This window comes from Archocentrus centrarchus, chromosome 11, assembly GCF_007364275.1.
Source record: "Archocentrus centrarchus isolate MPI-CPG fArcCen1 chromosome 11, fArcCen1, whole genome shotgun sequence".
NCBI classification, from domain to species: domain Eukaryota; kingdom Metazoa; phylum Chordata; class Actinopteri; order Cichliformes; family Cichlidae; genus Archocentrus; species Archocentrus centrarchus.
In genome coordinates, this window is record NC_044356.1 from 818,094 (window position 1) to 830,613 (window position 12,520).

At 39.0% G+C, this 12,520-nt stretch overlaps 1 protein-coding gene across 1 annotated transcript in view; it reads left to right on the forward strand.

The window, feature by feature from the left end:
- col14a1b (collagen, type XIV, alpha 1b) overlaps positions 1-12,520 on the forward strand; it is a 223,001-nt gene that overhangs the window by 174,940 nt on the left and 35,541 nt on the right. Inside the window, 4 exon segments of the mRNA XM_030741811.1 lie at positions 25-163; positions 420-562; positions 818-927; positions 8,808-8,966. Of these exon segments, the coding sequence (XP_030597671.1) occupies positions 25-163; positions 420-562; positions 818-927; positions 8,808-8,966 (551 nt within the window).

A 12,520-nucleotide genomic window follows, 5' to 3' on the forward strand; every position in this document is an offset into this window, starting at 1 on the left:
TTTAATTCTACCATGTGTCAACAGGTTTCCGTATGATGGAGCTGTTCGGGCTCGTCGAGAGTCGGTACAGCAGCATCTCTGGCGTTTCCATGGTACCTGGCACCTTCAACACTTTCTCCTCTTTCCACCTGCACAGCAACGCTCTGCTGGCACAGCCAACCAGGTACACAAGCGTTCAATAAATAATGCCTTACTTACTGAATGCTTTATTGTTGCACCTCACTGGAACAGACATCATAGTGTGTTTTTCAAAGACAGATGAAAGTGCAGCAAATAGCTTCTGGAAAAGAAGCAAGCTTTGATATCACCAGCTGAGTATTGACTGCATCCAAAACCCATAGACCACACTGTTTGACCTAAAAAAAGAGACCACCAATGAGGACGTTTACCTGGCTCTGATGTTTTCATTCTGGCTTCAGGTACATCCATCCAGAGGGGCTGCCTTCTGACTACACCATCACCCTGCTGTTCAGACTGCTGGCTGACACTCCTGAGGAGCCGTTTGCCCTCTGGGAGATTCTCGACAAGAACAACAATCCGTTAGTGGGAGTCATCCTGGACAGTGAGTTGAGCAACACATTTATCTCTTCCACTTGATTACAAACCTATCAAAATAAATCAGTGAATACAAAATATTCAACTGCTAATGCAAAGGAAAGTCAGATACAATGTGTTATGTTCTTCTATTATAAAATTCAGTACATTGGGAAAATGATTTGGTAAAGTCAAATTTGAGTGTTGCTTGCAATAAAGAATGTATGCTTTATTTATTTATGTATTTAATTTGCATATTTTACATGTATGGTTCTTCCTGCAGATGGTGGAAAAACTCTGACATTCTTCAACAATGACTATAAAGGAGAGTTTCAGACAGTCACCTTTGAAGGGCCGGAAATAAAGAAACTCTTCTTTGGGAACTTCCATAAGGTCAGAATCACTCTGGTCCTCTGGTCTGCTGTTTGTTTAAATGATTCCTGGCATACAGGCTGATTGACCATCTGTCAGAGTGGCTCACAGACTTAATTAATTAATTTGAATTTTAACACTAATATTTTTACCAAGATGTTGTCGAGCATAATCGTTGTACAGTCAGCAGAAATCCCACAGCCATCAAGCAAAATCCAATAAATAGGCATTAAATATACAAAAAAACAACATTAAGAATACAATGAATTATTCAAAAGACCGATGACAGTTGCAACAAATGGGTTTTTGAGTCTGTTTGTCCTGCACGTTAGCATACAGTATCAGTGGCCCGACAGAAGCAAATTAAACTCCTTTGATAAGGGGTGGCTCAAAGTCCTAACCTTATACAGGTGAGGAAGGTCATTCACAGTCACACCTGTAATTTTGCTGCACACTGTAAATACCTGTAAACTCTTCTTGCTTTTTGACATGTGATCCGTTCCAGCTGACAATTCAATAAGGAGAGATCATTGGGGGAAACTGAAAAAGATTTATTAATACTACAAATAGCTGTTTTGCCATTAGACTTCAATGGCCCAGTGAAGCTGAAGGGTTTGTGTATTTTGGTGTCTGAGTCAGTAGTGGCAGTGCAAATGTGTTCAGTTCCTTCCTGATGTCTGTGTTGTTTGGTTTTGTCCGTATTTAGTACTGAGTTTATCAGGTCTTCTTAGTTCTTGTTATCTGGGTTTATACTCTTGGCGTTTACTTTGTTTCAGTTATCAGAGTTCACCTGTGTTCCAGGTGTCTTGTCGACTTTTTGTCTATTTGTGATTCTGTGTTTTTTTTACTTCCTGTGTTATCTTGTTAGTCTTGCGTCTTGTGAGCAGTGTTTAGTTTTGTTTCATTGTCTTGTTTTCCCTGCTTGGTTTCAACTGTGTATCCTTGTGTTTCTCATTTCCCTGTTATCTCAGTGCGTATTTAAACCCTGAGTTTTCGCTCTGTTCTTTGTCATGTCGTCCCTCTTAGGTAGTATGTTTTCTTGTTCTGTGTTTTCCTGAGAGTCAAACTCTGTTGGATTATTTGCTCCTGTTGAGCTTTTCCATGTTTCCTTATATTTCATGAGTACTCAGCAATAAAGCTGAGTATCTTTGAGTTCACGTTCAGCCTCCGAGTGCTGCATTGGGTCCTGCCTTGCATGCCACACTGCCTAACCATGACAGGTAGTCAAAGAACACACAGTGTAAATTTTTTTTTTTTTTTTAAATGGAGCGCTCATATTTTACTTGCAGAAGTCACAAAATTCATTGTTGCTACAGGGCCCAAAGTTCTGCCCCTACTGGATGTTCAGCAATATTTTTAGATTCAGAAGTAGAAAATGGTAGTTTTTGTTATTGCTCATATTTTGTAACTATTGCACTATTTGTAAAGAAGACCTATTGTATGTATATGCTTTTTCTGATCAGTAACTTAGTACATTTTTCTACTTTAATACTTTAGATAAAAAACTATTATGCCCATCGTTTTTATGTATTTATTTATGTTTTAGACTCATTTGGCACTTATTTGACAGCAGTAGGTTTGTTATGCCACACACTAAAGCACCACAGATGAATAAGAATTAAAGTCTGAATAATCTTATTTGGTATTTTTTATTTATTTAGGGTTGGACTTTAATAAATCTACTGGACTATGGTTTCCAACACCAACAGGGACCTTGCAGGTTGACTTTAACACTTACTTTTAGAAATTATAAGAATTTTTTTCTAAAATGGATCAAGAGTTGTCCTCGATCCAGGGATGCACCAATCAAACTTATTCCACTTCTAGTCATGCTCAGCTAATTCTTTAAAATAAAACTAACAAATGAATACATCCAAGAACAAAAAAAAAATTGCAATTTATTATTAAAATAATAAGTGACAGCGATAGGATAGTTTTTAAAGTGTCTTATTTATTGGGGATAAGTCCTACCTTTGTCCCCCTGATAAAAACACAAAATAAGTAGAAGTGCTTCCTATAGAAAAACCACTATAACTTTATGGAGACATATTAGTTCCTTCTAAAGTGTCCTTTTTGTTTTTTGTTCGTTGTTGATGTTATATTAGCTAGCATCTCTGACTCTCATCTCCATTCCTGTAAATGCAGACATTTTTTTATTTTTAGTGTTGTTGTTTGCTAGCTTGTTAGCTAATATTAAAGTAATATTGTTTGTTTTTTTAAAGATTTTAAGTAAATTTTTTGAATGTGAAGAAAGTTTTGAAAATGAGCAAAAATGTTGCTGAAGCATTTTTGAACTATTAAAGTCTAGGAGTTAAATGGAGAAATTAGCTTGTCAGAGCTGGAGCAGAAACTTTCTGTTCTTTAAGCCCCATCGATATGCTCATGCAATTTAACACCTGACCTACAGAGAAGGATGTTGGGTGCTGGGTTACTACACTGCTCAAAAAAATAAAGGGAACACTCAAATAACACATCCTAGATCTGAATGAATGAAATATTCTCTTTGAATACTTTGTTCTGTACAAAGTTGAATGTGCTGATAACAAAGTCACACAAAAATCATCAATAGAAATCAAATTTATTAACCAATGGAGGCCTGGATTTGGAGTCACACACAAAATTAAAGTGGAAAAACACACTACAGGCTGATCCAACTTTGATGTAATGTCCTTAAAACAAGTCAAAATGAGGCTCAGTATTGTGTGTGGCCTCCACGTGCCTGTACGACCTCCCTACAATGCCTGGGCATGCTCCTAATGAGGTGGCTGATGGTCTCCTGAGGGATCTCCTCCCAGACCTGGACTAAAGCATCCACCAACTCCTGGACAGTCTGTGGTGCAAGACATGGTGGATGGAGCGAGACATGATGTCCCAGATGTGCTCAATCTGATTCAGGTCTGGGGAACAGGCGGGCCAGTCCATAGCTTCAATGCCTTCATCTTGCAGGAACTGCTGACACACTCCAGCCACATGAGGTCTAGCATTGTCCTGCATTAGGAGGAACCCAGGGCCAACCACACCAGCATATGGTCTCACAAGGGGTCTGAGGATCTCATCTCGGTACCTAATGGCAGTCATGCTACCTCTGGCGAGCACATGGAGGGCTGTGCGGCCCTCCAAAACAATGCCACCCCACACCATTACTGACCCATTGCCAAACCGGTCATGCGGAAGGATGTTGCAGGCAGCAGATCGCTCTCCACGGTGTCTCCAGACTCTGTCACGTCTGTCACATGTGCTCAGTGTGAACCTGCTCTCATCTGTGAAGAACACAGGGCACCAGTGGCGAATTTGCCAATCCTGGTGTTCTCTGGCAAATGCCAAGCATCCTGCACGGTGTTGGGCTGTGAGCACAACCCCCCATCTGTGGATGTCGGGCCCTCATACCATCCTCATGGAGTCAGTTTCTAACCGTTTGTGCAGACACATGAACATTTGTGGCCTGCTGGAGGTCATTTTGCAGGGCTCTGGCAGTGCTCCTCCTGTTCCTCCTTGCACAAAGGCAGAGGTAGCGGTCCTGCTGCTGGGTTGTGGCCCTCCTACGGCCTCCTCCACGTCTCCTGGTGTACTGGCCTGTCTCCTGGTGGTGCCTCCAGCCTCTGGACACTACGCTGACAGACACAGCAAACCTTCTTGCCACAGCTCGCATTGATGTGCCATCCTGGATGAGCTGCACTACCTGAGCCACTTGTGTGGGTTGTAGAGTCCGTCTCATGCTACCACGAGTGTGAAAGCACCACCAACATTCAAAAGTGACCAAAACATCAGCCAGAAAGCATAGGTACTGAGAAGTGGTCTGTGGTCCCCACCTCCTTTATTGAGTGTGCCTTACTAATTGCCAATAATTTCCACCTGTTTTCTATTCCGTTTGCACAACAGCATGTGAAATTGATTGTCAATCAGTGTTGCTTCCTAAGTGGACAGTTTGATTTCACAGAAGTTTGAATTACTTGGAGTTATATTGTGTTGTTTAAGTGTTCCCTTTATTTTTTTGAGCAGTGTATATGGAAAGCAAAATTGTTACCAGAGAAGCAAATAGAAATACACGTGCCTCCAATTAAACCTCTGTGTGAATGACCAACAGCTGCCACATACAAATTAGCAACAGGTTCCTTTTTTTACCTTCACTGACTTATTGACTGACAGTTTCATTGAAGTTTCTATTCACAAAATATCTTTTGGCCCAGTTGCTCTCCTTATCTTCCCTCCTTTCTTGCACTCATTCTTCTGCTATGTGAAGCCTTGTTGAACAATGCGACAGTAGTTGAAGTTCTGACAGGCTGACTGTAGTTGAGTCATGCCCTGAGCCTGAACCTGCTTGCAGTCGTGTTGTGTTTTTGTCAGAATGTCAGTGCTGAGGGACTCGCTGACTGATCTGCTGTCTGCATGCTGTCAGCAGAGCTTATCCTCCTTACCTTTTCACCTTTTGTTCTGCTTGCTCTGCGCACGTGTGTGTGTGTGCATGTGTGTGTGCGTGCGCGCGTGTGTGTGTGTGTGTGTGTGTGTGTGGTGCTGCATACATTGTGGATTTTTACATCCTAGACCAGCATTTGCAGCACCTACCTGACAAGTCTGTGACATTTGTATAGGTATATGTGATTATGGATCAGAGGACATGAATAATTTGATAGTCAGCTCAGTTCAGCAATTACCCTGCTTTAAAGTACTTTAGAGATTAAAATTATAAGTTACATAAGTTCACTTTTTCTTTAACTTTTGTAACTTTTTCTCAGTTATTTGAAAAGCTCAAATATCTGATCTGTTTTAGTTGCTGAAAAGCTAACATTTGTAAATAAGACAAGCCTGGAAATTTCCAGAGCAAACTTTAAAGGTCATTAAGGCATGCTTAACAAGATTTACTGTATTTTATCATTCTGCAGTGCTAATCCAAGTATAGGAGAATTTCTGATATACCATGCACACACTTACTGAAGCACACACAAGTGGGCATCCACAGTTTTAAACCTGGCTTATATTATTGGCTTATATTCTGGATGAATGTTACTGACATCAGCCCAACAGAAAGCAGAGAGGTTGGAACCTTCCAAAGTCTGAGTATTGAAACCTGGGCGCATGAGCATCCATTATTCTGATGCTAGGCCTATGACAAAAACTAAGGAAAAGCATAGTCATTCAGCTTTAAACGTGATGTAAATGTGAGCCTCAATTTCACTGTGGAGAGAGCTTTTTAATCACAGCCAGTCTTTTTTTAAGATTGTCAGATTAGATTGTCAGTCTCTTTATCTACGGTGTGTAACAGCACGGAATAAGATTCTTTAGAAAAGTAGCCACCCTGAAACGTTCAAGGTACCAAAAGGGCATTCCTTCCTCAGCTGAATTATGTTCATCTCACATTGCCTGAAAAATCACCCTGGCAGTTTTCATTGCAGCACTGAACTGAAGTGACTGACCAAACACCAAATCTCCTGCCGCAGATGAAGAGTCTAATCACAAATCCTGTCCTGAATACAGCTGCTGAACCTCAGCTCTTCTTAAATGTGCACGTGGACTAAACTTTGCTTTTATGAGCTGGCCTCGAAGAAAGATAACAATATAAGAGAAATATGAACTATGGAAACTTTTCACTAGATTTAGCCACTTTTTATATTTCTTCAGTGGATTTTTCTAAGGAATAAGAAAAATTGAAAGTCAATATCCTCCATCCTCTCTTTCTTTCTTTTTCAGTTTCTGTGTTTGTTCTTTGGTTGAACACAGCAACATGATGCTGCTGTATAGTACTGTGCCACACTTTACATCCATAACATACAACTTTGATTGATAGCTTGACTGTTTTACTTTGAACATTTAAGTATAAATGAAATAAAACAAAACAGATTATATTGTAGTGCTTAAAGTGCTTTATTCTCGTAGTATCATCAACAAATGAAAACATCACTACTACTAATACTTCTTGTGTATTAATACTGTTGTTGAAGTAGAATTGAAATTAATATAAATTCATTTTTCCTTTACTACAGCCTACTTATTGTTATTATTAGGAAATGGGGGATATGTAGAAGTTCAATTTACCTTACAAATATAAAAGTAATGTTTCCTTTAATGTAACTCCTGTATATTTTCAGTTGGTTACACCTTAACTCCACTGACTTCTCTTTCACTTTTCCTCCATATGGACATTAAATTTAATGTTCAATTCCAAATGCAACACAACATTAAGCTAAGCGGACATCAAACTGTCAAAGAACCACAGATTGATTACTGCAATGGAAATTAATCTTACTTCTGCAGAGTGTTAGTAGTCTGAATTATAAAGCGGTGAGAAAAGTATTTCATTCAAAATGAAATCACACCTAAAAGTAAAATGCTGTATTTATCTCCTCTGATCCAAGTTATTATAAGAGCTTTAAAGGCTTCACAAACTGGAAAATGGATACTTTCCCCTTCAGCTGTCAAAGAAAATAGAAACATTTCTCTGCCCGCTTCAGCCATGGGTATGTGTCACAATTTCATGTAGGTATACAGAACTCAAATTACAGAGCAGACCTTTTTAGGTTTACGGCCTGTTTTCTTTTTAACAGCATGTGTATGTTTTGCATTTTGAATGTTCTCTTTGCCAGGATAAACATAGACCATTTTAACAGTTTAATTTGCACTTTTCAAAAGTAGAGAAACATGCACAAACAACCCGATATTCCAAAAACAGCTCACGCAATTAGGTTTCTTTTTGTCTCCACTTCTCTGTGAACCAAATCACTTTTACAAACACACAGAGGTGTTCTTAGAGATGAAGTTTAATGTGTGTGTGTGTGCATTTGTGTGTGCAGCTGCCATGAAGCCAGTAAAGCAGAGTTGCTGACAGCAGCTGGTTGTGTGATACATTTTTGAGAGGGGAGGTTTAATGGTGTTGAGGAGCCACTCAGAATAGACAGGCGGTGTTTTATCCACCTCGCAGTTCAGCACTCGACTGTCCGTGATGGTGACAGTAATACCTGTATGTGTACTTATAAATAGCGGTGTCATTCACTGAGATAATTTTAGTTTCAGTGTCATGTTCTCTGCTGAATTGTGTCCCAGTTCCAATGCATGCTGTACAGCTAAAAACCTGCTTTACTGTAATACTGTAAAGGCATTTGGTTAAAACACTGTTTATATCACAAGGTAACAGGTTGAATAAGCTGCAACAACACACACATCTTTTATTTGGTATTTTTTAAAGATTTTTTTTTATTGGAATAATGCAAATATGTGAATGTGGGTTGTATTTCTGTAAAAATAAAAAACTTAAACAATGTGCTTTGAAATAACTCATTGCATTAATAACTCAAATTTTTTGTGAAATATGCTTCAGACTTTTTCTACACCATATTAAAACAATTTATTAGCTGCTATGGTGACAAGCATGAAGCATAAACTGATACAATTAAAACTAAAATATAGTTTGCATACTGTAGACCCCTGTGGTGTTCTGTTGTCCCATGAGTGTGTATGACTCCATTCTACAGAGTTTATGTTGTTCCGTTTTATTTATTTAAATTGTTTATATGGGTCCAAAACACAACAACGATCCTCCTACTGCATGGTGCTGTATATTGGGAGATAAAGATGCCACAAGATTATAGATAGAAGCTCAAATCCACCAATAAACACTTGGTAAATGTATTGAAATGAAGATGACATAACTGCTAAGTTATTTTACAGCTTCACACAGGAAGGGGGAGCTGTTCTCCCACCTTTTGTAGACATAAAAGTCTGCAGGGTGTCTGTAGACTGCTGATGTGTGAGGAGTGATACCATGATATTCATCCAAGATATTAGTAATAATAACATCTTGATTAGCAGCTAACTAAATTCTTTCTTATTTATCTTAACTTTTGCATTTTTTGCATTAATATCCGGTGCACTAAAATCCAGTGAAACCAATTTTTTTTTTTTCTCTGCAGCTTCACATTGCAATCAGTAAGACGAGTGCCAAAGTGTTCATTGACTGCAAAATGGTGTCTGAGTCGACCATTAACGCAGCAGGAAACATCAGCATCGATGGACTGGAAGTTCTTGGTAGGATGGTCCGCTCCAGAGGAAACAAGGACAACTCTGCGCCGGTGAGAAAAGCGTGCATGTGTCCAAAGGAGAGTTTGTGTCATACAAAAGCACTTTGAATACTCAAATGTATGTACCACTGTCTGCAAGCTGCATATATATACCCACACACTCAGATCATTACAGACACAAAGGTACTTTCAGCTGCTCTGTACGATTGTAGATTAGTCTGATGCCTGTTGGACACTTTCTGAAAACAAAGACTGAGTAAATTTGACGGCTTACCTCCAGGCTAACTAGCCCTGAGATCTAATTTTAACCATTATACAATCATTGGTCACAAATACCCAAAACAAAGAAGAGAGAGAAAAATCCTGTTTCATTATTTTGCTCTAAAAATTAAATACCAAAAGCACTAGTATATTAATAAAGCCCACTTTGTGTCTTTAGGCTTTTCAAATGATCCTACATGTCAGAGTAAGTGCCAAATCACAACAGCAGCCACCTCAAGGCACTTTATATTGTAAGGTAAAGACTCTGCAATAGGAGAGAGAAAACCCCGACAATCAGACAACACCACCACCACCACCCTGATAAAAAAGTTTGCAACAGTGGGAAGGAAAAACTCCCCTTTAACAGGAAGAAACCTCCAGCAGAACCAGACTCAGGGAGGGGTAACCACAACCAGTTGGGGGTGAGGGGAAAGAGAAGAGAGCAGAGGAAGAAAAGACACACTATGGCAGAGAGACAGAATTTAGGATTGATTACTAATGATTAAATGCAAGGCAGCGCAGTGGCACTGTGGTTAGCACTGTTGCCTCAGAGCAAGAATCCACCTTTGCCGGGACCTTTCTGTGTGGAGTTTGCATGTTCTCTGTGTGTTTGGGTGGGTTTCCTCCCACAATCCAGAGATGAGCTGTTAGTGTGGGTTAGGTTAACTGGTGATTCTAAATTGCCCATAGGTGTTATTGTAAGTGACTCTCTCTCTGTATGTTAGAAAGGCTGGCGACCTGTCCAGGTTATACCTTGCCTTATGCCATATGACAGCTGACACACACACACACACACACACACACACACACCAACACCACCACCCAACCCCACTGAAAAGGATAAATGGATGTATTTATGGATTCATGGATGGATGGTTAAATGCAATTGAGCTGCAAAAAAAATCAAAACTACATTAACTAAATTAATAACAATGTACCACAGTCCTGCTTAAAATAGCCAACAATGACAGTGTGTTTATGCAATGGAGGAATTTAGACTGAGTCCAGATAGTTGTCTAAGTAATCAGAATCAAAGTACTTTTGTCAAACATCTGTAAGATGCCCTGGGAATGAGAATAGGCTCCATATACCAAATGACAGTCATTTTCTTCTGGCCCAGTCAGACCCATGCTGCTTATCATGCTCTCCTCAATCCCCCTCATCTACATCTGCCACTATCAGCTCTTCCTATGATTGGTTTAATGCTCAGAAAAGGTTTTCTGTGCTACGTGAATTTAACATTCAGTGTTTCATCATGTGCATGCTGCTCTGGTTTCGCTGTGTGATGTTTTTCATCAAAGCTGAGCTATTTCCTTAAGCAGCTGTATGAATGCAAACAAATCAATTTCTGGCCACTCTTCTCCAGAAATCGCAGAGGCAGAGAGGCAGACCCTGTGTCTGATTGGTTTGATCTTCCTTTGAAGAGAAAACCCTCAACGCTAACTTTGCTCTGAAGCTGCAAAATTCAACCTTATGTGTCAAATAAGCAGTGTAATTTTTTTCTTTCAAAATTTCCTCACCAGCCATAGTGTCATTGCCCAAAACTAAGCATTTAAATATGGAACTATTTTTGTGTCAAAACTGCATGCGAGATAAGATGCAGGTATCCATCACCATTTGTTCAATTAAACTTGTCATGCATAAATTCAACCACGTAGAACTCAGCAGCCAAACACACAAAAAAGCTACAGTCAGGAAAGTGAAGTTTGGAGAATATTAAAGCAAGCTCTGAAGCCTCTGCATTCCTGTCCCATGAGTCTGTTGTACAGTATCACATATCTTGTGATATTTATACATGACAAAAAAAGTTGCCCAGTCTGCAGCAAACACGTGTAAGTGCATATTCTGTGACTGGATGAGAGTGCTACTGATAAATCAATGTGTCCACTTGTACACAGTAGAAATAACAATTAATATTCAAATTGGAATGTTTCACTTTGCAAAAAGTCCACAAATCCTCAAGAACAGCAATTTTTGATTTATTCATAAAAAGATCAACTAAAATCAATTATATTTTAAAGGCAAATGTTTCACGTTGTACTTAGTTTAAAGCTTTCATTACTAAATTATTTAGCAGAATTAGATTAATATGAAATATAAATCAACCAATAAATTATGGTGTGATTTTAGTTACAGTGAAGTAGCTCCAGCTCCACAGCTGCCCTAGAAGCCAGTACCCACAGTATTTTCTTTCTTCACTAAAAGTGTATTTGTGCATGCACAAATACATAATGATTAAAAAGAAATACTACAGTATATGCGCATATACTGTAGTATTTCTACTTTCATAAAAGTCTAAGATTAAGATTTTTAAATAAACGAAATAAAAACGTATCAAGCCAAAATAAAAAAAATTGTTAAAGAAAACTGTCAGCAGTAACAGCATACAACAGATGGGTAGTGTTGTGTGGTGTCGTCTGCAGGTTCAGGGCAGGAGACCGGAGTGATGGTTAATCAGCAGGCTGTGCAGAGACAACTGCAAACAATAAAAACTTAATTCAGAGATAACCATGGTAGCATCCCTGGCATGCAGCAACTAGAAAAACGTGTGTCATATAAAGTAGTTATGTGATAATTTAGATTTTCAAATATGACAAATGACAAACAAAACAAAGAGAGCCTGTCTTGTCCTCTTCTCCCATCCACTCCGCAGAGTGTTCACCGATCCTGTGATATTATCTGATGAACTACTAAAGTGGAGCCCGAACCTACAGTGAGTGGAACTCTGCAGCCACATGTGTGTTTCACTGAATTACATTAATTTTGGAAAATAAATTGAAAATAAAATCAAATAACTGCTTAATAGATGCTAAAAGGTGTTTTCCTTTTTCATTTTTCAAACCTATTATATATGTGATACTGTACAACAGGCTAATACAGACAGGAATACAGACGATTCAGACCTTGCCTTAGATTTCTTCAGCATTAAAATAATGCAGTGATAGTTGTTTTCACTGCTTCCCAGCAAAAAATAACTGTGGATGGTTAATTCTGCAAACTTCATTTCCCAAATTGTACACAAATATTGTATAAACAGCACTTATGTTACTGACACAGTCTAACTCATTTTAACAGGGGAAGTTGAATCTGACAATCACAGTTGTGGCAAGATAATTTTGAAAGTGACCAATCACATCAGGGCTCTTCTTCCTTCGAGCTCTGCGCTGCAAACTGTCATAAGTCAGACTGACCTGAGTGAGCTGAGTGAGCGTGAATGTGTTGCAGTCCTGGGCAAACAGACAACCAGATCATGTGCTCAATGGCTTCTCTGTGTGCTTGGGTGCTGAGTTCTACGCAGTTGGATTTACGCATGATGAATTTAATTGCAATCTGGAATTATCTTG